Genomic DNA, 23,865 nt, shown 5'->3' with positions numbered 1-23,865 from the left:
TGGGCCTAGGCATCCACGGTTAATGATCTTCATTCTCAGTAGGTGTTAAAACGTTCCCTCTCAGCCATGTCACTTTTCTTGCTACTATTTGCCATAAGTCACTGCAAACTATCACTTCTTCTTGTAACTATGTTTCCACAAACTTTCTAATCCAGAAGAGGGAGAGGAGGATGAGGAATATGGCAATGGTTACTCCAGTGATTTTTCTGATACTATTGGCTTCACTTTCCTCTCCTTCTGAATTCTAAGGAATGTTACCTTCCCTGCAGGTTTAAGGTAACAAACACACATTGCCAAGAAAATGAATGTCCAGGAAAAAGAAAATCAAAGAAGCAGAGAGTTTGGGATAGGTGGGCAGCTGGCATTCTACTTGTTTCTATTTGCCTGCATGCAATTGCTCTTTTGAAGCTGCATTTGTGCAGATGCAGTCACCACCCTTTTTTAAAAGTTGCTTCGTGCAGATAATTGTGTATTACTATTAAAACAACTCCATTTATCAGTAGGTAAATAACAGAAGCTTGCGTAACTTAATAGGATAACTAATACCCTATTGAGGCATATATATATATATATATATATATATATATATGTATAAAATGTGGACATATATACGTATATTTGCATGCATGGAGGGGGGAGGGAAGATCATGGAGCGGCCACAGCTATGCAGTCAGAAGAATGTGAAGCACAGCAAACAGGATCATTGCAGGACAGACCTCTAACATCCAAGTGAGCTCACAAAAGGAAAAATTGTGTCTGGTGATTTTGTTTTCACTTTATTTAATAAACATATATGTGGTCACTATATACCAAGAAAATGTGAGTGGATGCAGGATGTTTCACCTGTGTAGGCAACATGTAGATCTTCAGAACCTGGAGGAAAATTGGTAGCTAGGGAAATCATCAATGCCACAAGAGAAACACTTTATATAGTTACGCCTTTCAGTAGTTACATCTTTTTATGGATCCATTCAGGGAACTGCTTACTCTACACAAGAAAGTTGGTTCTTTTCTATATATACAGTGTAAATTCCTTTGAGGCAATCACTTTGCAAAAAAGTTCATCTAAACAAAGAAACTTGCTAGCACAGAACAAAGAGGGAGCTACTTGTTCAGTGTCCATGGACGCCGTATTACCTCTTTTGAGCCAGCTGGCTGGTCAGATTGGGCCTGAAATGGATCACAAAATCTCCAGTAGGTTATCCTGCCATGCAGTGCAAGGATGGCAGGAAGATCCATTGCTACAGAGCAGAGATCCTCAAATGTTTTAAGCAGATGTCCCTCAGACTGGGGAGGGTGAATATAGTTTGAAAAAAAATCATGAACTAATTCCTATGTACACTGTACACATCTTATTTGTAGTGTGAAAAAACCCTGAAAGAACAATACAATATTTCAAATGAAGAAAAATTTTAACCAACATAAACTTAATATTATTTCAGTGGGAGGTGTGAGCCTGCTTTTGGCTGATGAAATAGTCAGATTAATTAGGATTGTTGTTGTTCTGTGTTTTCAAGTTATTTCAGGCTTAGATTGACACTAAGTATAAAGTTTAGGGGTAGGGCCCTAAACTATAAATGACCTTGCAGGACTGCATCCGACCTCCAGAGACCCTACTCTTGGTTCTGTGATGACATTTTGTTGTAGGCTGGATAGCTATTTGCTGGGGATAGTCAGAGGGAGTTCTTACATTGAGCAGAGAGTTGGAGTCGACCTATTGCCCCCTTCAAGCTCTTTGCTTTATGATTTTGTGGTCTAAGGGGACCATTTCTTACATCTGTAAGATGTTTGTTTTGGGTTTTTTTAAGCAAGGAAGTAAAAAGCAAATAATGAAGAAGAAGAAAACACATTGCAGGATATTTGCATCCAACACGGGAAAGGGGAAGAAAATCATGGTTTGAGTTGGCTGCTGGTGAGAAGTTATTATTAATTTCTGGCATGAATCACTCACTGAGGACAGTTTTGAAGTGAATATCAAGAGCTTGACCTCTGCAAATTATCAGTACTAAATGCTTGCTAATAGATTGAAAATAGTAAAAAGTTGTGCAACTGAGTAGGCTAGTGGGGCTGATTTTATTTCCATCTTTACTCAAAAAGAGTTAAAAAAATTAAGCCAAGAACATAAAACATTAGAAAAAAATATTCAAATCAGAATGTTTTCAGTTTTGTACTACTTTCCCATCTGTTCTATCATGTGAACTATCGTAAGAGATTACAAATTTCCAGTTACAAATATTAAGATAGCATTTTCTCTCATCTTTTTCATTCATTATGCATTCAGATAAATTATTGGTTTACAGTTAGTATCCCTGTTAATATAAAGGCCACACATTTCATGATCACATTTTCTATTGTGAACATGTTCTTCATTTCAGAGGGGCATCTTTGTTCGTGCAGTGTAGCCAACATTGGAAAGAAAAACATTGAATTCAAGAGTCTTCTTGTGACCAGGTGTGATACACTTATCCCAAATATAATTGTTAGTCTTAAAATGCAATAGGACTCTGAAATTTATGATCAGTTAGATTGTTCCATCTTCTTTGTTTAACTCATAGTTTTTGTAAGCACTTCTTGGATACTAAGAGATATAATGAATATAAGGTAAAGGATGTTTCATGGGGACATGGAGGCAAATTGTCTAATATAGTGTTTCCCATTCATTAATTTGCATTCATTAACTTGCGATTGACTATCTGTCTCCTATTTTCCTGGAGCAGTAGAACCATGTTAAGTAGATATTCTCTGTTTTGTTATTCAGGATATATAAACATGGTTTGCAATAAATAAGATCACTGTTCTATTCAATATGGAAATAACTTTCCAAAGTCCTGGGTAATGTGCTTTCGCAGTCTCATTTGTCTTGCATCAATAAGATCATAGAATCATAGAGTTGGAAGAGACCTCGTGGGCCATCCAGTCCAACCCCCTGCCAAGGAGCATTAAAATTGCATTCAAAGCACCCCCTGACAGATGGCCATCCAGCCTCTGCTTAAAAGCCTCCAAAGAAGGCGCCTCCATCATGCCTTGAGGCAAAGAGTGTAACTGCTGTACAGCTCTCACAGTCAGGAAGTTGGGTTGTTGTAGATTTTTTCGGTTTATATGGCCATGTTCTAGAGGCATTCTCTCCTGACGTTTCACCTGCATCTATGGCAAGCATCCTCAAAGGTAGTGAGGTCAGGAAGTTCTTCCTAATATTCAGATGGAATCGCCTTTCCTGTAGCTTGAAGCCATTGTTCTGTGTTCTAGTCTCCAGGGCAGCAAGCTTGCTCCCGCCTCCCTACAAGCTTGCTCCCGCCTCCCTATTACTTCCCCTCACATATTTATACATGGCCATCATGTCTCTTCTCAGCCTTCTCTTGTGCAGGCTAAACATGGCCAGCGCTTTAAGCCGCTCCTCATAGGCTTAAAGACCCTTGATCATTTTAGTCGCCCTCCTCTGGACACATTCCAGCTTGGCAACATCTCCCTTCAATTGCGGTGCCCAGAATTGGACACAATATTCCAGATGTAGTCTGACCAAGGCAGAATAGAGGGGTAGCATTATTTCCCTGGATATAAACACTATACTCCTATTTATGCAGGCCAAAATCCCATTGGCGTTTTTGCCACAGCATGACATTGTTGGCTCATGTTTAACTTGTTGTCCACAAGGACTCCAAGATCTTTTTCACACATATTGCTGTTGAGCCAAGCATCCCCAATTTCATTTTTTCTGCCTGAGTGGAGTATCTTGCATTTGTCAGTGTTGAACTTCGTTTTGTTAGTTTTGGCTCATCTCTCTAATCTGTTCAGATCATTCTGAATTCTGCTCCTGTCTTCTGGGGGTATTGGCTATCCCTCCCAATTTGGTAACATCTGCAAACTTGATGATAATGCCTTCTAACCTTTCATCTAAGTCATTAATGAAGATGTTGAAGAGGACTGGGCCCAGAACAGAATCCTGTGGCACTCCACTCGTAACTTCTTTCCAGGATGAAGAGGAAGCATTGGTGAGCACCCTCTGGGTTTGTTCGCTTAACCAATTACAGATCCACCTAACCGTAGTTTTGCCTAGCCCACATTTGACTAGTTTGTTTGCCAGAAGGTCATGGGGAACCTTGTCGAAGGCCTTACTAAAACCCAGGTAGGTTACATCCAGGGTGTTCCCTGCATCTACCCAGCTTGTAACTCCATCAAAAAAAGAGATAAGATTAGTCTGGCATGACTTGTTTTTGATAAATCCATGTTGACTATTAGCGATGACAGCATTTGTTTCTAAGTCTTTGTAGACCACCTTCTTAACGATCTTTTTCAGAATCTTGCCTGGTGTCGATGTGAGGCTGACCGGATGATTATTTGTTCAGGCCGTCCTTTTTTCCCTTCTTGAAGATAGGGACCACATTAGATTTTGAGATCATCATCTCACACCCTTAAAGACACTGTTTTTTTTTTAAACTGATAACACTTAGGATGAGTTATTCTTATCCAAATTCTTCTTGCTCTTCTTGACTTGTTTAGGTCATTGATACATCTCTGAAACAGATTTTTTAAGGTATGTTTCATTCTGATTTATAGCAGAGGTGAAGAAGCTGTGGTATACCTCCTACATGTCTTGATTTCCCTGAGGTAGTCCTGATTAATCATTTGTTTAAAATGTTCAAGTTTCCTCTCCCCTACTTCCACTTTTCAATGTGGTCTTCATTTTACTTCAGTTGCTATAAACTGAGTTGAAAAGGCAAAAGCAGTGTGTTCAGTTAAGCATGGGGAGAGAAGGGGATGAAGCTAAATTCTCAATTAGCTCAAGTAGAAGCAATCTGATGCATCCTGTTCTGGCTTATGTGTTCTTCATTGACAATGTTTGCCATCTTGACCACTATCTGATGTTGTTTGGCCACATGTGTCCTGATTTACATCCATGAAATATGGAAGGTATGCCATGACTTTCAAAAAGTTGTTGGATTCTAATTCCCATCTGTGTCAATGATCATAGCTAATACTGAGGGATGGTAGAAACTGCAGTACACCCCAGGAGTCACAATTTACCCTTCCTGGCATTAGATGAGACCTAATAACATTTTCACTGCCAGATTTTACCAAAATTGTCCATCATGTAAATTTAACAGTTTTAAGCTGCCAATGTTACATTTCGTGGTAGTAAGAAACACAGCAGCAACCACAATTAATACATACCCTAATGATTTTGAGTCTCTCTGGGTGAATACATGGAAATTTACTGAAACAGTTTTTACTTTTATAAATTGCAATTGTACTCCACCAATATTCCTTGTTAATACTGCTGTCTCCTTCTCAACTTCTTTGTCTAGTCTTTGCTCTTGTCTAGATCCTTGTCTGTGTTTTATTTTGTGTATATACTCTCCAGAAACCGCTTTCTTCTGTGCTTTCCCTTTGTAGCTAATTCCATTTGTTATAAACTTAACTAAGGTTCTGGACATGTCTTGTTTTTTCTATGAACTCCAGTATGAACCCTTAGTGGAATTGTTCCGTGAAATCATTGAGTCTGGCTTTGACAGACCGCTTTGTTCTCAACATCTGTCTGTGTTAATTGGCTTCTGGCATTGTATAATTTTTCACTCTCTCATCGCAACTCATTTTATAGCATGAGATGATCTTGACTAAACCTTCCTAAGCTTTTTATATCTGAAGAGGAAGATTTCAGCGTGCCATGCAATCATGGCATTCCTCCTTTTTTAATTTCATCTGCTAGATCTTTACACATGTAGGTGTTCAACCCTGCAAAAATAAAACCTTTCTTCTTAATTTTTCTGCTAGGACACTTGTATATGTTTCCTATAATCCTGTACTCTATTTCTTTCTCTTTAATATTTCGGACATAACATTTTTCTACCTAAGCTATAGAATCCTTTCTCTTATCATTGCTGGGAATATCTCTACCTGTTGTATCTGCCAAAAAGATTCTGAATCCATGCCCACTGGTATAAGATTGCTGGTATAAGTTTAATTATTCTGCTTGCAAGTGAATCAGTAGGGATGGCACTGTAAAAGCCTGTGTATACATTTAAATGAATTTATTGACTGCAATCCTTTATAGGTCTGTTCAGAAGCAAGTTCCATATCTTTAATGGGGCTTACATCCAGGTATGTAAATAGAGTACCATTACATTACATCCAGTTATGTAAGTAGAGTACCATTACATTATGATGTTATGAATATTGTGTGATAATTTGAACAGTGACGAATGCACAAATTCTAGATCAACTGGGCCATGATGTTTTTTGAACAAGGGTGTGTGAATAACATAGCTTTCTTTAACATGAAAAGAAACTTCATTGTTCTGGTTTATTCCATGCAATAATTTTTTAAAGTATGCCTGCATGAGTTTGTGGAGATGGAAAGTATTTTTTTTTAAAAAGCCAATATCAACATAGCTCCTTATGACCATTGAAAAGTTTGCCTTGTTCAGTTTAAAATATATGACACATTTCAAATAAATTTTTAAATCAGTTTACTATAACATGAAGTTTTGTAGCTGCAGAGTAAAAAATCAATAGGATGCAGCTGAATACATTTTAAATACTGAGATATTTGGCAGCTAAAAACAATGAGAAGTGTGATCCACATCCAACTCAAATTGGCAGTAAACTTTAATTAGTCTTAAGATAGCTGGAGTGTACTTCAGACTTGTAGCTGAAGAGAAAAAGCATTTTCTAGGATGAGAAAATAATTCTAGATATGCTATATAAAAACGGAGTGTATAATTTTCTGGTTTCCTTTTAATATTTATTTATGCCACATGAAACATCCTGAACTATCAAGAAACCTTTGAACTTCCCTGACAGTTAAAGATCATGAGTTATACCTGATACCATGTTGACAAAATGTTTTTTTTTTTTTAGTAAGAGTGATAAAGGAACTCACGTTCTCTGAAACTAATACACTTAATAATACAGCAATAGTGTCTGCACCACTTTTGTTTATCCAGTTGCACACCCTGCTGTTTGCAATTGTCTCCTCTATCCCAGGGATTTTTCCACTCGCAACCCTTTTTCACCTGATTTTTTTTAAAAAAACATCCCCTGATATCTATTTAAATAAAAATGTAATGTTCGTTTGTGGGATTAACATAACTCAAAACCCAATTGATAAATTGACACCAAATTTGGAGACAAGACACCTATCAGGACAAAGAGTGACCATCACTCATAAAAACACTGAAAAACACAGCAGAAGAGACTTTAAAAAGCAAAAAAAAATGCATGCGCAAAACCACACACACACATATATATACCACACATATACCAAACATATACACAAATATTATACACACACAAAACACATATACACAGACTGGGCCATGGCAACCTGGGGCAGGGGACAGCTAGTATATATTAAAAAGGTATTCAAATAAAACATGTGCAGATAATAAATAGATAATTCTTTGGTATACATATAAAACAATTCATTGGTATGCATATAATTTTACCACTTATTAAAGACAAAAAGCAAATTTGCATACTAATGAGATGGATATGCTTATTAATTTTTAACATAATGATTTAAATCAGTGGTGAAATATATTGTAGAAGGCTTTCATGGCCAGAATCACTGGGTTGTTGTGAGTTTTCTGAGCTGTAAGGCAATGTTCCAGAAGCATTCTCTCCTGACGTTTCACCTGCATCTATGGCAGGCATCCTCAGAGGTTGTGAGGTCATTTGGAAACTAGGGAAATGAGGTTTATATATCTGTGGAATGTCCAGGGTGGGAGAAAGAACTCTTGTATATTTGACGTAGCTGTGAATGTTGTAACTGGCTGCCCTGATTATCATTTAATGGCCTAGCTGTTACAAGGCCTCGTTTCTTACTGCCTGGAGGGAGTCCTTTGTTGGGAGGTGATTAGCTGGCCCTGATTGTTTCTGGTCTGGAATTCCCCTGTTTTTGAGTGTTTTTCTTTATTTACTATTATGATTTTAGAGGGTTTTTTTAATACTGGTAGACAGATTTTGTTCATTTTCATGGTTTCTTCCTTTCTGTTGAACCCCATTTTCCTAGTTTCCAACAGACCTCTCAACCTCAGAGGATGCCTGCCATAGATGCAGGTGAAACATTAGGAGAGAATGCTTCTTGAACATGAACTTGCAGCCCGGAAAACTCACAACAATCCAGTGGTGGAATATTTGATACTGGAGGATGTAGAGCATCTTTAACAATTTTCAAAGTTTAAAATATTGGTATTTTGATCTTATGAGTCAGTGCTGAGAATACTGCTTCAGATAAATGTGAATTACAAAATGACCAAAGTATGTTCAGGGCCATTTCAGAAATTGTTGAAAATTCTGCCTAAATCCCAAGCCAAAATTCATCGAATGATTGTTTTTAAGGAAACACATGTTTTAAGCCTGTGTCACTTGATAACTCTGCAAATTCTTCTTGAATTTTTAATGGTGGTTGATTTACATTTTTTTATTTCAATTGAGTATTCATGAACACAACTTATTTTTTATATTCAAAATGTGAAGTAAAGCATGTTTGAAACTGAAAAGATGACCATCAAGCAAGATCAGCATTTGCAAGGCTTGCTGAACAAGGAGAGTCGACTTTCTTTTTCTATGAAGTGCAGCTGAAGCATTTTCTGCAGTTACTAACAGATTCATGCAAATGTTTAAAATAGCGACTAGGTGGCATAGTACACAAATAATTTTTAGTGGTTGAGCATTTGGAAATCTTTTACTATTGTGAATTTTTTCGAATTTTGGTTACATGGTCCCATATGGGGTTGCAACCCAAAGTTTAAGAAGATTTCTTCTGTGCATCAATTCATAGTTGTTTATTAGGATGAGTAGAATTCTCATTGCATTTTATGTCTTTCTTTATTAATCTTCCTGTTTAATTTTCTTTCTCAAATTTGGATTCATGGATCAATTATGTTTTCTAAATCCAGCTATTCCTACTTCTTTTCACAGATTCATATATTTATAAATTGTAATTTATCATTGACTGATTGCTATGGACCTTTGAATATTTTTTATTAAATTTACTCTATGTGACATACATTTGAGACATTGCTGACAGTGCCTAATGCAGAAATGGCAGTGTATGCATGTGCATGCCTTTGGGTCACCTGTCCACGTATGGAGACAAGGAGGCAAGGAATACTCAGAGATGGTTTGCCCATTCCTTCCTCTGAAATATAGTCTCCAACATTTGGTATTTATTGGTGGTCTCACGTAACAGTATTGATTAGGGGTGAACCTGCTTAGTTTTCAAGATCAGACAGGGTCTGCTGCCTTTATGGTATTTTAGGTAGACTAAAGGAGGACACTACCTTACCATAATTCCATTGCCAGTTCTGGCTAGAACAGATCCACTAACTCAATTGATGAATGATACATATGTTTTCCATTGGTCTTTCTACTCATGACTAACAATTGGATTAAGGCTTGTGTCCTTGAAGTTTATAATTATGGGCTATTAATCCTTGTTTACTTCACACAATGGACATAAATGGGAATTTTCCAATTAACAAACCAAGACATTTAAGATTGTTCACAGCTTTAACTAGGTGTCCCCAGTCGTGCAATGGGTTAAACCCTTGTGTTCGCAGGACTGCTGACCAAAAGGTCGATGGTTCAAATCTGGGGAGCAGGGTGAGCAACTTGCAATTTCTCCTGATACAAAAAGAAACAAACAAAACAAAAACAAAACAGCTTTAACTCTTCCATTTGATACCAGGGTTCTCTGTACTACAGTGTGATCAATGAAGTTTGTCCTGTGTACTCTCTTTGGATACTTAAGATAGCATTTCTGAAAGTTGAGTTTCAAAGTTACTGAAATGTTAGATATTTGAGACAAAAAAAAAACCCCTTGCGGAAAGTAAAATTATCATTTGGGGATGTACTGCCTCTATTTGCCTCCCTGTCACTACACATTATTTGCATTCATGCGGTTAATGTCATATGTGGTTATCCTTTATAGTTTCTGTAGAATGGTTGGTTTGAATTTGGAAGATATAATCTTAGTTCTGCTATTTTTTTCTTACTTGATTACATTAGTACAGTGAGGTATAAATTTTGACGAGGACTCCTTGGGAATGGACTGCATAGCTATCAAGGTGTTTTGTTTGCAAATGTCCCCTTTGGCAAAATTATTTTCCACTTTCCCTTCATTATGGGTTATTTTTCTGGGATGTGTGTGTGTGTAGGAAAGTGAATTATTTTTGCTTTTAATTTCAGTGAACACTGGAATGCAGATGTTACTATTTCTTGCAATGCCATAGCTTCTGTCGTGCAGATTGCGTGCTTGAATGTGGAAAAAAATAGCACATGGCCCAAAGTTCATCAATATTGGCTACATCAAACATCAGGGTTTCAGAAGGACATTTCCCAGCCTGAAGCATGCTGAAATTTGGCACTGACAATAACCACGAGCTCTTGGTTGGCATGCTATGTTTGTGTTGTGGGTACTCCTTGCAAATAGCAAATACAGCTTGTAGAAGATAAATCAACAGAACAGACATAGCCACTTATTTTGAAAAGTACAAAACCACCAAGCAGCTAAAATCCATTTCTGTTTGTTGTCTAGCTCACTTCTGTTTGTTGTATAGCTCTTTATAAAAATTTGACATACTAGTGATAAATGGAAATGACATCTATTCTTATTTCATGTTCTGATAGGCAAAATGAAAAGGAAGAAAAAGTGAGATGAGATGTTGATGGCTTAGTATATGGTAGATACTGATATCTGTGTTCAGAGGTTGTACATGTGGTAAACAATGTTTTTTAAAGCTTTCTTTATAATGCCAGGTGTGACTGCTTTTGATCATTTCATAAACTGGACCTAAAGTCTTTAAGAAGTACTGCTTGAGGTTTGTTAAAGTTTGCTAAGGATTTTAAGGCCATTTTGATAACTGACCATAAGCAATGTAATAATTTTAGAATAAAGAAGAACCTCCTCCCTTCCACATGTTCTAGCTGGGATTCAGAATTATAATTAATGCAATAATCTATTGTTATCTTACATGGTTATTTTTCAGCAAGCACAACATCAGACATGTATAAAAATGAATAAGCCATTAATAGAAGAGAAGGTTTTAGATTTGCTTTCCTAGTCCTGTAATATAACCACAAAAGCTCATTATCAGTGAAGGAAAGGGAGAGATCCAGTCAATGGAGCAAAGCTCTTGAGCTACATGCTTTTTTTGGTCCAATATCACTGTCACTTCTTTAAATCCAAGAGGTAGCAGAAGTTCAAGGATTCAAATCCTGTTGATGGTCACCCTGCTGTTCAATGAACTCTACTGGGCATGTTAGAATATGGGGCTGTTTATTCTCAAGTGAATAATCTTTTACTGGCAGCACACTGTAAAACTGCTTTCTCTCTCATTAGTGAAGTTCACTAAAAGTAATTATTTATACATTGTAAATAATGAGATACCATCCAGCTGGGTAATGTACTTTTAATGCTTATTGGTGATGGCCAACAATCTTGGCAACTGAAGAGAGTGAAATGTGTCGTTTGATCACTGCTTCTTTGGGGGCAAATCCTTATAGTTCTCATCCGTTTAGATGATAGTGGATTAATTTCTCTGGTTCCTATGTAATTCACATTTACTTTGATCTTGTAAAATACTGCCTACTGATAACCCTTTTCCTGTGTGATAGCAATGAAAAGGAAAGAGCTGCCCTTTAGGATGATGCCTCTGGTTGCATGGAAAGCCCTCATTTTCAAAGATTATTTTTCCTAGAGAAAAATAACTCTCTGCACAAATAGACATAGTTACTTATTTTCCCCACACATGCTTACTTTATAGCAATATCCAGATGTAGCAAGATGCTTGTAAATGCTGAAAACTAGTCAACAGTGTGTTCCTGAGAACAAAATGCATTCAGCTTTGTTAGAGATGATTTACAACTCCTTACTCCCAAATATATAATACCTTGGAATGCAGGTCCCTTGGTCCTTGATTATTTGTATCCATTACAGAAAGAATACTTTAAGTCAGGGCAAAGGAATGCTGGGATGTTATAATATTAACCCTGGACAAAGTTAAGGAAGTGTTCTTTACATAATGAATTAACATAGAACTTTATTGGATTAATTCATTCAGTTAATCTTGTGCCCTAAATCAGATATGGTTAAACATTGAAAGGATTATACATACAGTCCAGAAGAGTGTTTGTGATTGTCGCGGTTTGTATGATTTTGTGCATCTTCAAGCCTCATGTCAGTTTATGGAGGCCCCATGAATTTCAAAGGGTTTTCTTAGGCAAGGAATACTCAGAGGTGGTTTGCCAGTTCCTTCCTCTGAAATATAGCCTACAGCACTTGGTATTTATTCCTGTATTGTGGAGTGTTCATAAATTTATTATGGTGGAGAATCAAACTACAGTTTACAGATTTTATGTGCACATGACTGTCTGCAGGACCAAGATGAATAAACCCAGCATAATTAATTGGATAAGTAGTTTGAAGGCCCTTTAGCTATACATGTTAAGAAAACGATAATTTAGAACCTCATGTTTTACTAGGCCTCTTTTTCTAATAGCATAAAACATATTTTGGTATACTATGATCTTTTAACCCTGATATATCTTAGGCCCCCAACAGGTCTTAATTTGCCTCTGCACCTTCATATTCAAAATGACCCTATCTGCAAACTGTTTAACATGTATTTATTTGCCAAAGAAGTAGGTGATCACGAGGTAGTGAAATTGACATCTTTGTAAGTGAGATATGAGATTTTCTTCCAGTGATAACTGTCAATGAAATAAAAGGTTATACATGCAGCCCTTCGGAGAAAGTATTAATGGTTTAAGTCACCGGAGGACTGATTTAGACAGCTAAAATGGGTTGAAAAAAGGCACTGTGAACTGAAACTATGTAGCTTTAACTTCCTATCACAGGAAGTATTTTATTTTTAAACATAAAACTGGCTTGATTTCAGCCTTGATGGATCATTAATCATTGAATAACGGAAGCTAATGTATCTCATTACTTCTGCTCATTGGCCAGTTTATTTACCTAGACTGCTCAAATAGAATAGCCCTCCTTCAGTTTCACCATCGTATCATCTGTGTGGATGTCTGCAGGCAGATATAAATCCAACCGGATGCTTTTCTTAACTGCTTGTTATTTAAAATGTTTCATTCATTTTTTTCCCAGAGATGAAAACAAATCCTATTAACTAGGTGAACTGAATTAATGAGTCATTCAGAACAATCTGAAAGACAGCTCATTTTTATTTAACCTTTTTGAATGGTGAACTTCAAGTATTAAATACTTAATCTGCCTTGATTTTAGAGGGAGGGACTATTACAGAAGCATGCTTCCATTCTTGTAGAAGTAATATATCCAGATAGTGTCAAATCCTTTTGCTGTTGCATTCAGAATAGATATTCTGGACTGCAGTTGTCACATACCAGACTTTATTTTCACCAGTAAATGTCCTATATCTAAAATTATGCTGGTGAACATCCATAGGCATTGTGAGGCTTCTTCCTACCCATATTCTTTCACACCTTCCTGTAGTTCCTTAGAAGCAGTTCTTGATGTGTAGATCTCCTCTCCTGTTGAAAGCAGTTCCATCAGAAGAACTTGGATCCAGAACAGTGTTTTAGACTGAATAATCATAACAATCTGATTGATTTGTGGCAGCATTGCACTAGCATATGAAAAATATGGCACCTTAAAGACTCTTAATGTCTACTCAAACTAGTGAATAACTGACCAGGATCATACATCCATTATACTTGCCAGGGAGGAGTTCCCAGTGAATTCAGAAAACCATGCTAGCATTTCAGTATATCCACGTATATCATGAAAATCTGGTGACTACAAGTTGTGTTTTTGCACTACATTGCAATGGTATGTAATTGAATATAAGGAGGGGTGTGGGGAGAATTCCATTCCAATCAGGTCTCTCTCCTTCATGAATTTGTTTCCAAAGCATTCCATTTCTGTTCACAAAAAAACAACAACACAACTCAAACTGTCATCTAATTCTCAAGTGCTTTGAGTTCTTCAGAAGATTGTTGGTATAAACTGATCAAGCCAAGATTGCTGTTTGTTTGTCAAAATGGGTGATAAGTGATCTGAGTTAGATACCATATTCAAAGAAGGTATCATAGAATCATAGAGTTGAAAAAGACCTCATTGGCCATCCAGTCCAACCCCCTGCCAAGAAGATGGCCACCCAGCTTCTGTTGAAAAGACTCCAAAGAAGGAGCCTCCACCATTCTCTTGGGGGAGAGTTCCATTGCAGAATAGCTCTCACAGTGAGGAAGCTCTTCCTGATGTTCAAGTGGACTCTCCTTTTTTAAAAATAAATAAATAAATATATCAGTTGCAAGGGGATAATCTAGATCTGTGAGTAAATCTTTATTAGAACATTTCTTTTTCAAGAAAAATTAATTAACTTAGCCTTCAAATAGTCACCAGAGCTTCTATTGCCATTTAAAGGATGAATATATATTTTGGGTCACCCTGCAGCACTTAGAGAGGATACATTAATGATATGGGAATTGAAGATCTTCAGGTGTCCAGGGGGCCTTTTCTTTAAAACATGGCTATGGGAAGGTGTAATTGTGGGAGTCACAATAGTGGGGGATTAGTCTGTGTGTGGCTTCTGAGTTACATTATATCCAACTGTACAGTTATACGGGTTCTGCTAATGGAACCCCCCCCCCCTTTTATATTTGTTCAAGTGTCACATTCTATTCATACTCCATTGTGTGTGTCATTTGACAGGTCATTCCACAACGACTTCCCAAATAGATACACTAGATTTTTCATGGCTTGTTGAGTAATTCATTATGATTTCATTAGACTGGATGTTTGATTGTGTTGCTTGCATGCTGCTTCCACTAGTCATTGTGTATCCATTAGTTGAATAATGCTATCTTTTGTATTTTATCTGTGTAGCCACTGCTTCCTAACACTGAAATTTACTAATAGCAGTGAGTTTTTGATGGTTACCATTACAAAGAATAATGCTGGTTTTGTCATGTTGTTTTCTTAAACTTTGTAATTTCTATAGCAGTTGTTTTGACAGGTCTAGTCTAGACAATAAACCTAATTGATTGTTTTCACTCCCTGTCTTTCACATTGAGCACTGAAAGAGGAAGAATTTTACTCAGTTATAGAATGTGTTTTGTTGGAATGATTTTTTTCTTTTGATGTTACTACCTGTATAACATGGGACATATTTACAAATCTATAGTGCCTGAACTTGTAGAGGGATAGAAATTCATATAATTGAGATTCAATTATTGAATAATTATAATCTCCTGTGTGATTCTCTTTAACTGTAGATGCCAGGTACTGGGCATGAAACCTTTTGCATCCAAAGCATGTCTTTTTCCACAGAAATATAACCACCTTTTCTTATACATACATATTTATCTTAAAATCTATAGTGTTGGCTTCAATGAAAACATCAGATATTTTTGATGAATTATATATAGCCTGTCTGTGTTGCATATTGAAATTTTCAAGGCAGGTTATGTATTCAGCAGACTTCTTGTTTTTTAAAATATCGTAAAAACCGAGCTACAAGACGACTTTTTAAACCTTGAAAACCCTTTGAAAAGTTGGGGGTCGTCTTGTCTTCCGGATATCAGAGGACGATGATGTATGACAGCGGCAGCGGAGCCTGCAGGCGAGCCTTGACTTCATCTTCAGGTGAAGTGGCTTGCCAGCGCACCCGCTGCTGCTTCTGGCGAGACCACCTTGGCCCTCCATTTCCAGCCTTCAGCCACGTGGTGGCTGGCGAGTGCTCCTGCTGCCGCTTCCAGTATAGTTGCCTTTGGCGAGCAGACAATGCAGCTGAGGCAGCGGAGGAGAATCTCCTCACGCAGCAGCCTGCTTGCCTGACTTCCAGGGCCGTGCAGGCCAGCACTGGCTGCCGAGGCCTGCGCTGACCTCCGCAGCGGAGTGAGCATGCTCGCCCCTGCTGCTCCCGGCGAGGCTTCGAATGAGATTGACTCTGGCCTCCAGGAGCAGTGCGGCGAGAGGCCAGACGGTCCGTTGGGCCCCAGTTGGTGGTCCAGCGAGGAAAGAGGCAGCGTGAGGAAGGAGTCCAGAGGGCAGCCTTCTTCACGCTGCCTCCCTCCATCCTGGGCCCAATTGGGGCCAACGGAGTGTCTTCCCCCTTGCCTTGCTGCTCCTGGAGGCCAGTCGATCTCATTCAAAGCCTCACCGGGAGCAGCAGGGGAGGGAGGGCGTGCTCATCAGCTGCGGAGGCCAGTGCAAGCCTTGGCAGCCAGTGCTGGCCTGTGGAAGTCAGGCAAGCAGGCTACTGTGAGAGGAGATTCTCCTCCGCTGCCTCGGCTGTGTCCTCTGCTTGCTGCTTATGCCAGCGTGGGCCTCTGCAGGCCAGCGCAGGCCTGCACTGTGAAAGCAGCGAGCGGACGATGCAACCGAGGCAGCAGAGGAGAATCTCCCCTCGCAGCAACCTGTCTGTCTGACTTCCAGGGCTGCGCAGGCCAGCACTGGGTGCCGAGGCTTGCACTGGCCTCCGCAGATGATGAGCACGCCCTCCTTCCCCTGCTGCTCCCGGCAAGGCTTTGAATGAGATTGACTGGCCTCCAGGAGCAGCAAGGCGAGGGGCCAGACACTCCGTTGGCCCCAGTTGGGCCCAGGAAGGAGGGAAGACTGACTGACCGACTGACTTCCAGGCCCAGGAGGTACCATACTTTGTGCTTTTGTTGCATTAAGACAGAAGGGGGGGTTGAGCTAGATGGCCTTTAGAGCCCCTTCCACTTCTATTGTTATTATTATTATTATTATTATTATTAGTAGTAGTAGTAGTAGTAATAGTATTAAATCTGGATGGCCATCTGTCAGGGATGCTTTGGTTGTGCTTTCCCTACATAAAGGCTGAATGAAGGGGGTTTGACTAGATGGTCTTTAGAGCCCCCTTCCAACTCTATTATTATTATTATTATTATTATTATTAGTAGTAGTAGTAGTAGTAAGTCTGGATGGCCATCTGTCAGAGGTGCTTTGGTTGTGCTTTCCCTGAAAGAAGGCAGAATCAAGGGGGTTGGACTAAATGGCCTTTAGAGGTCCCTCCCAACTTTAGGATTCTATTAAAGGAATCTTTGTCGACCACGAGCCAATAGTGTGATGCTGCAGCTGAAAAGGCCAATGCCACAGCTGGTTTTTTAATTGTTGTAAATGATAATTTAATGCAACTGTTTATTTTAACTGATTGCCAGCATGATGTAAAGGACCCAGAGTGTAAATGAAATTCAAGGGAGGAAGAGCGACTGTAATGTACAATATAAGGTACAATGTCCCTCTCATAGGAACCTGCATGTCATAAGCATTTGAATTAAAATTACCATATTGAATTCAAATCTGATTTTTTTTAATGTTATTTGGTGTGCATTGGAAGAGGGGTGGTCTTATACAGCGAGTATATTCCAAACTCTATATTTTAACTGGAAAAGTTGGGGGGTTGTCTTATACGCCCAGTCATCTTATATACAGTAGTCAATAATGCCTAAGTTTTACTTGCTGAGAGTCTTACTATACTTTACTAATGTATACAGTAAGATCTCCATAACTGTGAGATCCATATCTGCAATTTCACATACCTGCTACTGGAAAGATAATGGTCCCTCTAGTAGATTTCTGGGATTTCCATGTGATTCTGGGAATCTCTTGGTCTTCCAACCAACGCTATGGTACACTGCGAGAAGAAGTAAGATAATTTAATGGCGTTTGGTAGTATCTGCAGTTTCATATAGCCATGGTTCAACTGAGAACCTCTTGCTCTCCCTTCTGCTTGTATACAGAAGTCTTAGTGTAAATTAATTCTGCTTCAAGGTGGAGATGTCTTCCACTTGATTGATCATGGTAAAAGCTTATGTAGCATTAAGTATAAATCATGGCTGCCAGAGAACATTCAGTTACCACTACGCTACTGATGGTATTTTTTTAATCCAATAACCATCTTTCTTATTTTCAGCATTCCTATGCACCAGCTCCTCACCCCATGGCTCCACCCAGCCCCAGCACGAATAGTAGCAACAACAACAGCAACAACAGCAGTGGCGAACAGTTGAGTAAAACCAACCTGTACATCCGAGGCCTTCCTCCCGGAACCACTGACCAGGATCTTATCAAGCTGTGCCAACCGTAAGTAAAATAGCTTTGTTATCCTTCTGGCTGGATGTGTTTGAGTATGACACTTACAAGGACAAATTGTCCCAAACAGCTTCTAACCTCACACAGGCAGGCTTATTTATGTGCAAATGAAGTAGTTAGGTGCAAGGTATGGCTGTCAGTGGAGAACACCTGATAAAGGATAACTTGCATCTTTAGCTCAGGTGTGATAAAAATCTTCCTGACAATCCATGCTGAAAAAGAAGCATAATTTGACCTGCAGAGTCATTGGTGAGAATGAAGGAGAGGCAATTGCTTGATCCCAGGTAGGGTACGCATTAGTGGTTGCTACGGAAACTTGCTGTGGTGAAAAGAGAATATATGGGAGGAAGACATTACCAGGAAATGTCCACACTGTTCCTGTGGTGCTAACTTTTTAGGAGAGATGAAATGGCTAACATGAAGACTTTGACACTGGCAATTTAATGCATTGGATCAAAATTAATTGTCTTAAAGGATGCCCTGGATCATCATATTTAGAATAAGTTTTAAGGGAGTACTAGAATATATCAGCCTTTTATTTTTATACTCTTTTCTGCACATTGAATGTTAGATAATTCTGGAAGGAATAGTTAAACACTATTAAGCACTGTCTTACATTGGCTCCGATCCTTCCTGGAGAGTCGAACCTAGAAGGTGGTCCTGGGGGCTCCTGTTTGACTTCCTGGCTGGCAGCCTGTTGGTCCCTCAGGGTTCAGTTATGTCCCCCATGCTGTTCAACATTTAAATGAAATCGCTGGGAGGGATCATCCAGAGTTTTGGAATGAGGTGTCAAGTTTATGTGGATGACACCCAACTATACTACTTCTTTCAACCTAATGCTGTCCTGCCCCTAAACCAGTTCCTGTCAGTTGTGATGGACTTTAAGAGGCCTAATAAGTTGAAATTACATCCAGACAAGACAGCAGTACTCCTGGTCAGTTGGAAGGTGGATCAAGGTGTGGAGTTACAGCCTGTGTTGGATGGGGTCACCATCTGAAGACAAAGGTTTTCAGTCTGAGGGTGCTCCTGGATTCATAGCTGACCCTGGAATCCCACGTGTTGGTGGTGGCCAGGAGCACCTTTACACAATTAAAACTTGTGTGACAGCTGTGCCCATACTGTGAGACGCTAGATCTGGCTATGGTAGTCCATGCCTTAGTCACATCCCGCTTGAACTCTAAGCTTGCTAAGTGAGGGCTGCCTTTGAATATAGTTCAGAAGCTTCAACTAGTTAAGAGATTGGTGTCCAGATTGCTAACAGGAGCTCCGTATAGGGAGAGATCCGCCCCCATGTTGTGGCAGCTCCACTGGCTGTCAGTCTGCTTTCAGGCTAAATGCAAAGTGTTGGTCATTACCTATAAAGCCTTAGCCGGCCCAGATCTAGGCTACTTGACCAATCGCATCTCCTCTTACAAATCAGCCTGGGCACTGCGGTCTTTGGAGGAGGCCTTGCCCTTGGTCCCACCCCCATCCCAAGCATGTCTGGTGGGAACAAGAGAGAGAGCCTTCTCCATGGTCACCCACCAACTATCGAACTCCTTCCCTAAAGAAATAAAGCTGACCCCCCTCCCTCCTCTCCATTAAAAACAATTGAAGACCTACTTTTGCTCACTAGCATATGGAGAGGAGGAGGATTAGATGGTTGAGAAATCACTGCTGGGCCTCTGGTTGAGAACTATTTGTATTTGGGCTTTCCTGGTCCACACCACCCAATGACCTCATTTGACTACATAACCAACCCACACCATTTTGTGAACCCTTGCTGGCATTTGTACACTAATGTGGATGTTTTATTTCTATTTAAGTTATTATAGAATTTTGTCCAACTACATGTAGTTTAATGTATTAATCTTAGGTTTAATTTACCGATAATAGGCTTTAATTTGATGTTTGGTTTTAGTGTTACTTTCATATATGGGGTTTTTCTGGGATTTTATGTTAGTATTGTATGTTTTATGTAGGCCATTGTTATGTTGGAATCTGCTCTGAGTCCCCTTGGGGAGATAGAGCAGAATACAAATAAAGTTGTTGTTGTTGCTGTTTGCTGTTGGAAATGTTAGTCAGAAGATGTATGACTTCTATGGATTTGAAAAACAGGTTTTCTTGTTTTTAGTGAGAAAGAATGTGTCTCAGCACAGCAAGAAAGAATGGTCAACATTGTAAGATTTTTCACATTTGTAGATTTTCTTTGTAAAAATGTCATTTGCTAAAAAATGGATAGTGCAGAAAAGCTTGGAAAAAATAGTTTTTTCATCAGAGTCCCAATATGTGTGTAATAATTTTTAATGCGTAAAAGCTCTTCTCATATAGTGGGCAGGAAAACTTTAAAATTGTTTGTTGTTATATGAGATGACCAAATTAGAAAGATTTATACCCCAGATGTCTTCACCTGTGTATTAAACACATGTGATGCACTCAGTCTTCCCAGTATATGCTGTTTGTCCTCAGAATTTCAAAGATATTATGTGGCCAATAAATACATAGGTATATTTATTTCTGGATTCAACAAGGAATTGATAATAGCTTAGTATAAAAAATGAAGAGTTGTAAAAGACTGGACATCTGTTAACACCTGTTAATGTTATAAATAAAATTTCATATGCGTAACTTAAAGGTATGATCAAGATATTTTGTTTGTTTTAGCTCTGATTACAATGAAAAAAAAACTTTCACAAATTGTACAGAAGACCAAAATCATCATATTGTAGCTATTGTCCAGTAGTCTTTTGTCTCCTCACACCCACTTCTTCTGTCAACACCATACAAGTCTTCATTGCCTTCAACTCTCTGATGTTTTTTCCATCCGTCCTTTCTTGAGTAGTACTGCTTTACATCCATTCTGTTGCTTGAAGTTCTGTCTCCTTCAGGGACTGTTCCTTGAAATTCCTTACAATAAAAGGTCAACCACACAGGAATAGCATAAGTCTACATGTAACTGATTTCTTTCCTTTCATCTTCTGTAGGCCTGCTGAGGAGTTCACCCCCCATACAATTGTAAATGCATGAAATGGGGAGAGCAGGATGCTTGCTTCTCTATTGTCTTTGTTGAATCTCACCCAACCAATTTCCACACTGAGGGGGGAAATTTCCAAAATAAGAAAACTAGTAGGAACGACCTGCAATTTTTTTTAAAAAAAACTGCATGTAAATGTACTAGTGGAAGCTTAGTGGCATGTGATGATCACCATTTTGCAGAACTTACCAATGGCATTCTTTTTAAAAAAAGTGAACATAGCAAATTTCTTTTCCAAGTTCTATCATTTGAGCAGAGAGAATCCCTACAGATCAATGTGCATGCATGCAAAAAGAAAGATGGTAATTTATGAGGCTCTGAACTGAAATCTTTGCCAATATGTTATCATCAAACAGTTTGATAAAGAGCAATGTTAAGGCTTGGTTGAGCCATTGCCATGACGCTGATGGAGACAAGGTGGCTGTCCGGGCAAGGATGGGTGGCTGCTTACTGGACAGCAACTTCCCAAATTAAGAAGCATGCACTGGTTCTTCTGCATGAAGGGAAGAAGACAGGCTGAAGGGAAAGAGTGAAAGACAGAAGAGGAGACATCAGGCAGTTGATTCTGAAATAAGTAGTACACCAGGAGCATAAGTGGTGTGGGTTAAAAATAGTGAGGAAGCAGAACTTGTAGACCAGAAACTTTTCTGAGCTCTGATGAGCAAGACAAGCATACTGGTAAAAGGAGAAAATGTGGATTCTTTCATTTGGGTGGAAGAGCAAAAAGGGAAAGGACTGGGAAGTAATTCTTTGGTTGGATCAGTCAGATGCTTTTGCAAATCTGTCATAAGAGTGACAGCCATGCCATTTTCCTTGCAATCTAGCATTTAGAGGTCTATTGCCTCCAAACATCGGACACTCTGTTAAACTGTGATGGATCATAGCTGCTAATAGACATCTTCTATAAATGCGTGATCTTTTAAAGACAGATTCTTAGCTTAGTGCACATTGCTGCCAGCTTTTGCAGCAGTTAATTATGTGTTATGTGAAGAAATTAGGCTGCTTTGCAACCATTGTTCTGTGATTACACTATGTAACAAAATTTGAAAAAAAACCTATGTTACTGGTTTGAAAATGTTATTTCCTGTTTAATTGTGCAGTTCTTACTTTGAAAGTAGTTGTTGTACTCCAGAAACCTCATTTTTATGATTGAGGGCAGTACTATTCCTTCAGTCTAGGGCAGGGGTTTTCAAACCCTGTTAGCCTTTTTAAAGTAAAAGTAAAATGTTTATGTGTGTGTGTGTATATATATACACGCACACACCTTTTTGACTCATTGTGTTTTAAAATTTGAAAGACAGGCCAGTGGCAGATGGATGGAGAGTGTTTGTGTGAACTAATTGAAAATAAACTTGAGCAAATTCCTATGCACACTACACATTTCTTGTTTGTAGTGCAAAAAAAAAAAAAAAAGGAAAGAAGGAACAATGCAATATTTAAAATTAAGAACAATTTTAACAAACATGAACTTAACAGTATTTCAGTGGAAGACCCCAGGGGCCATCCAGTCCAACCCCATTCTGCCATGCAGAAAAAGTACAATAAAAGGATCTCCAACAGACAGCCACCCAGCATTTGTAGTAATAGTAGTAGTAGTAGTAATAATAATAATAATAATAATAATAATAAGAAGAAGAAGAAGAAGAAGAAGAAGAGCAAAAAAACCCATCCAATCAAAGCACCCCATGAGCTGTGGAAGGGAAAGCAAGAAGGTGAGTGAAAGGATCTGAGCAGTGATCAAGGCGAGGAAAAAAGACTGTTGCTAGCAAGTGGGGGGTGTAGGAAAGACTTTTGGTGGTGAGGAGGTGGAGGAGGAAAGAGGAGGGGCAGCTTGGAGGGGGAGAGAGGAGGAGGAAAGCACGGAGCCCCCAAGAGCTCCGTGGAGCATATTTTGAGAACCTGTGGTCTAGAGTCAAGGCCAGGCATGGGCAAACTGTTGGGAATTATAGGAGTTGAACTCCAAAACACCTGGAGGGCCGATGTTTGCCAATGCCTGGTCTAGACTCTAGACCACAGGTTCTCAAAGCATGTTTCATTTGTAGTTTTCCTTAATGAGAATATGTGAAGGAACCACCCTCTTCTCTCCCCCCCTCAATTCTCTGATTGCATTTGCACCCCAGCAGATGTCACTACAGCTTACCAGCCATGTTGTGCCCTGAGGCTATCACAATGACAAGAACGAGAGGGCCATTGAATCCCCGGGCATCCAAGCCCAGCTAATATGGGACAGCTGTATAAACAGTTTCAGATGGTTCCATTTTGTAACTACCTCAAATGCTTACTTGGACCCAACGTCACAGTTTGCTTCAGATTCTCAGGAAGATTTTTGCAAACTCAGTTCAAGGCCCTGGCATGCATTAACCTGAATCAACTTCATGCATCATATGCTCCCCCCCCCCCACACACACACACTTTCAGGGTAATTAATCAGTCTAGCTGTGTCCCATGTCAGTGGTATGATGAATCTGCCATGAGTTTTAAACTACTGTATTAAAAGAATTATCAAAGTAACTGACAATATCAGGGAGATGGGATTCAGAACCTTGGAGAGCTCAGACGAAAACCCAACATAGATTCATCATCTCACTGGCTGCTGGAGGCAACATTTGGTTTCACTTGCATGATCTAGACCTGCACAAATGCCTGCTCCATAGGAACCTGGATGTATCCATAGTCTCTTCCCATGGCTAACACTGAGGTGAATATTGACCACTTTGAAAATTCCTGGGATATTGGGTTGAAACCA

The 23,865-nt window shown here is 39.1% G+C and overlaps 1 protein-coding gene across 8 annotated transcripts in view; it reads left to right on the top strand.

Moving 5' to 3' along the window:
* Window positions 1-23,865, top strand: part of RBMS3 (RNA binding motif single stranded interacting protein 3) — a 911,371-nt gene that overhangs the window by 450,037 nt on the left and 437,469 nt on the right. For all 8 annotated transcript variants that reach the window (XM_060781878.2, XM_060781880.2, XM_060781882.2 and 5 more), the window contains one exon: window positions 17,928-18,097. In XM_060781878.2, coding sequence (XP_060637861.2) covers window positions 17,928-18,097 — 170 coding nt within the window. The remainder of the gene's footprint in view (window positions 1-17,927; window positions 18,098-23,865) is intronic.

Source organism: Anolis sagrei, chromosome 6 (assembly GCF_037176765.1).
Source record: "Anolis sagrei isolate rAnoSag1 chromosome 6, rAnoSag1.mat, whole genome shotgun sequence".
In the NCBI taxonomy this organism is placed as follows: Eukaryota; Metazoa; Chordata; class Lepidosauria; order Squamata; family Dactyloidae; genus Anolis; species Anolis sagrei.
Note: the sequence above shows the minus strand (reverse complement) of the source record. Positions and strands in the feature narration are given on the sequence as shown.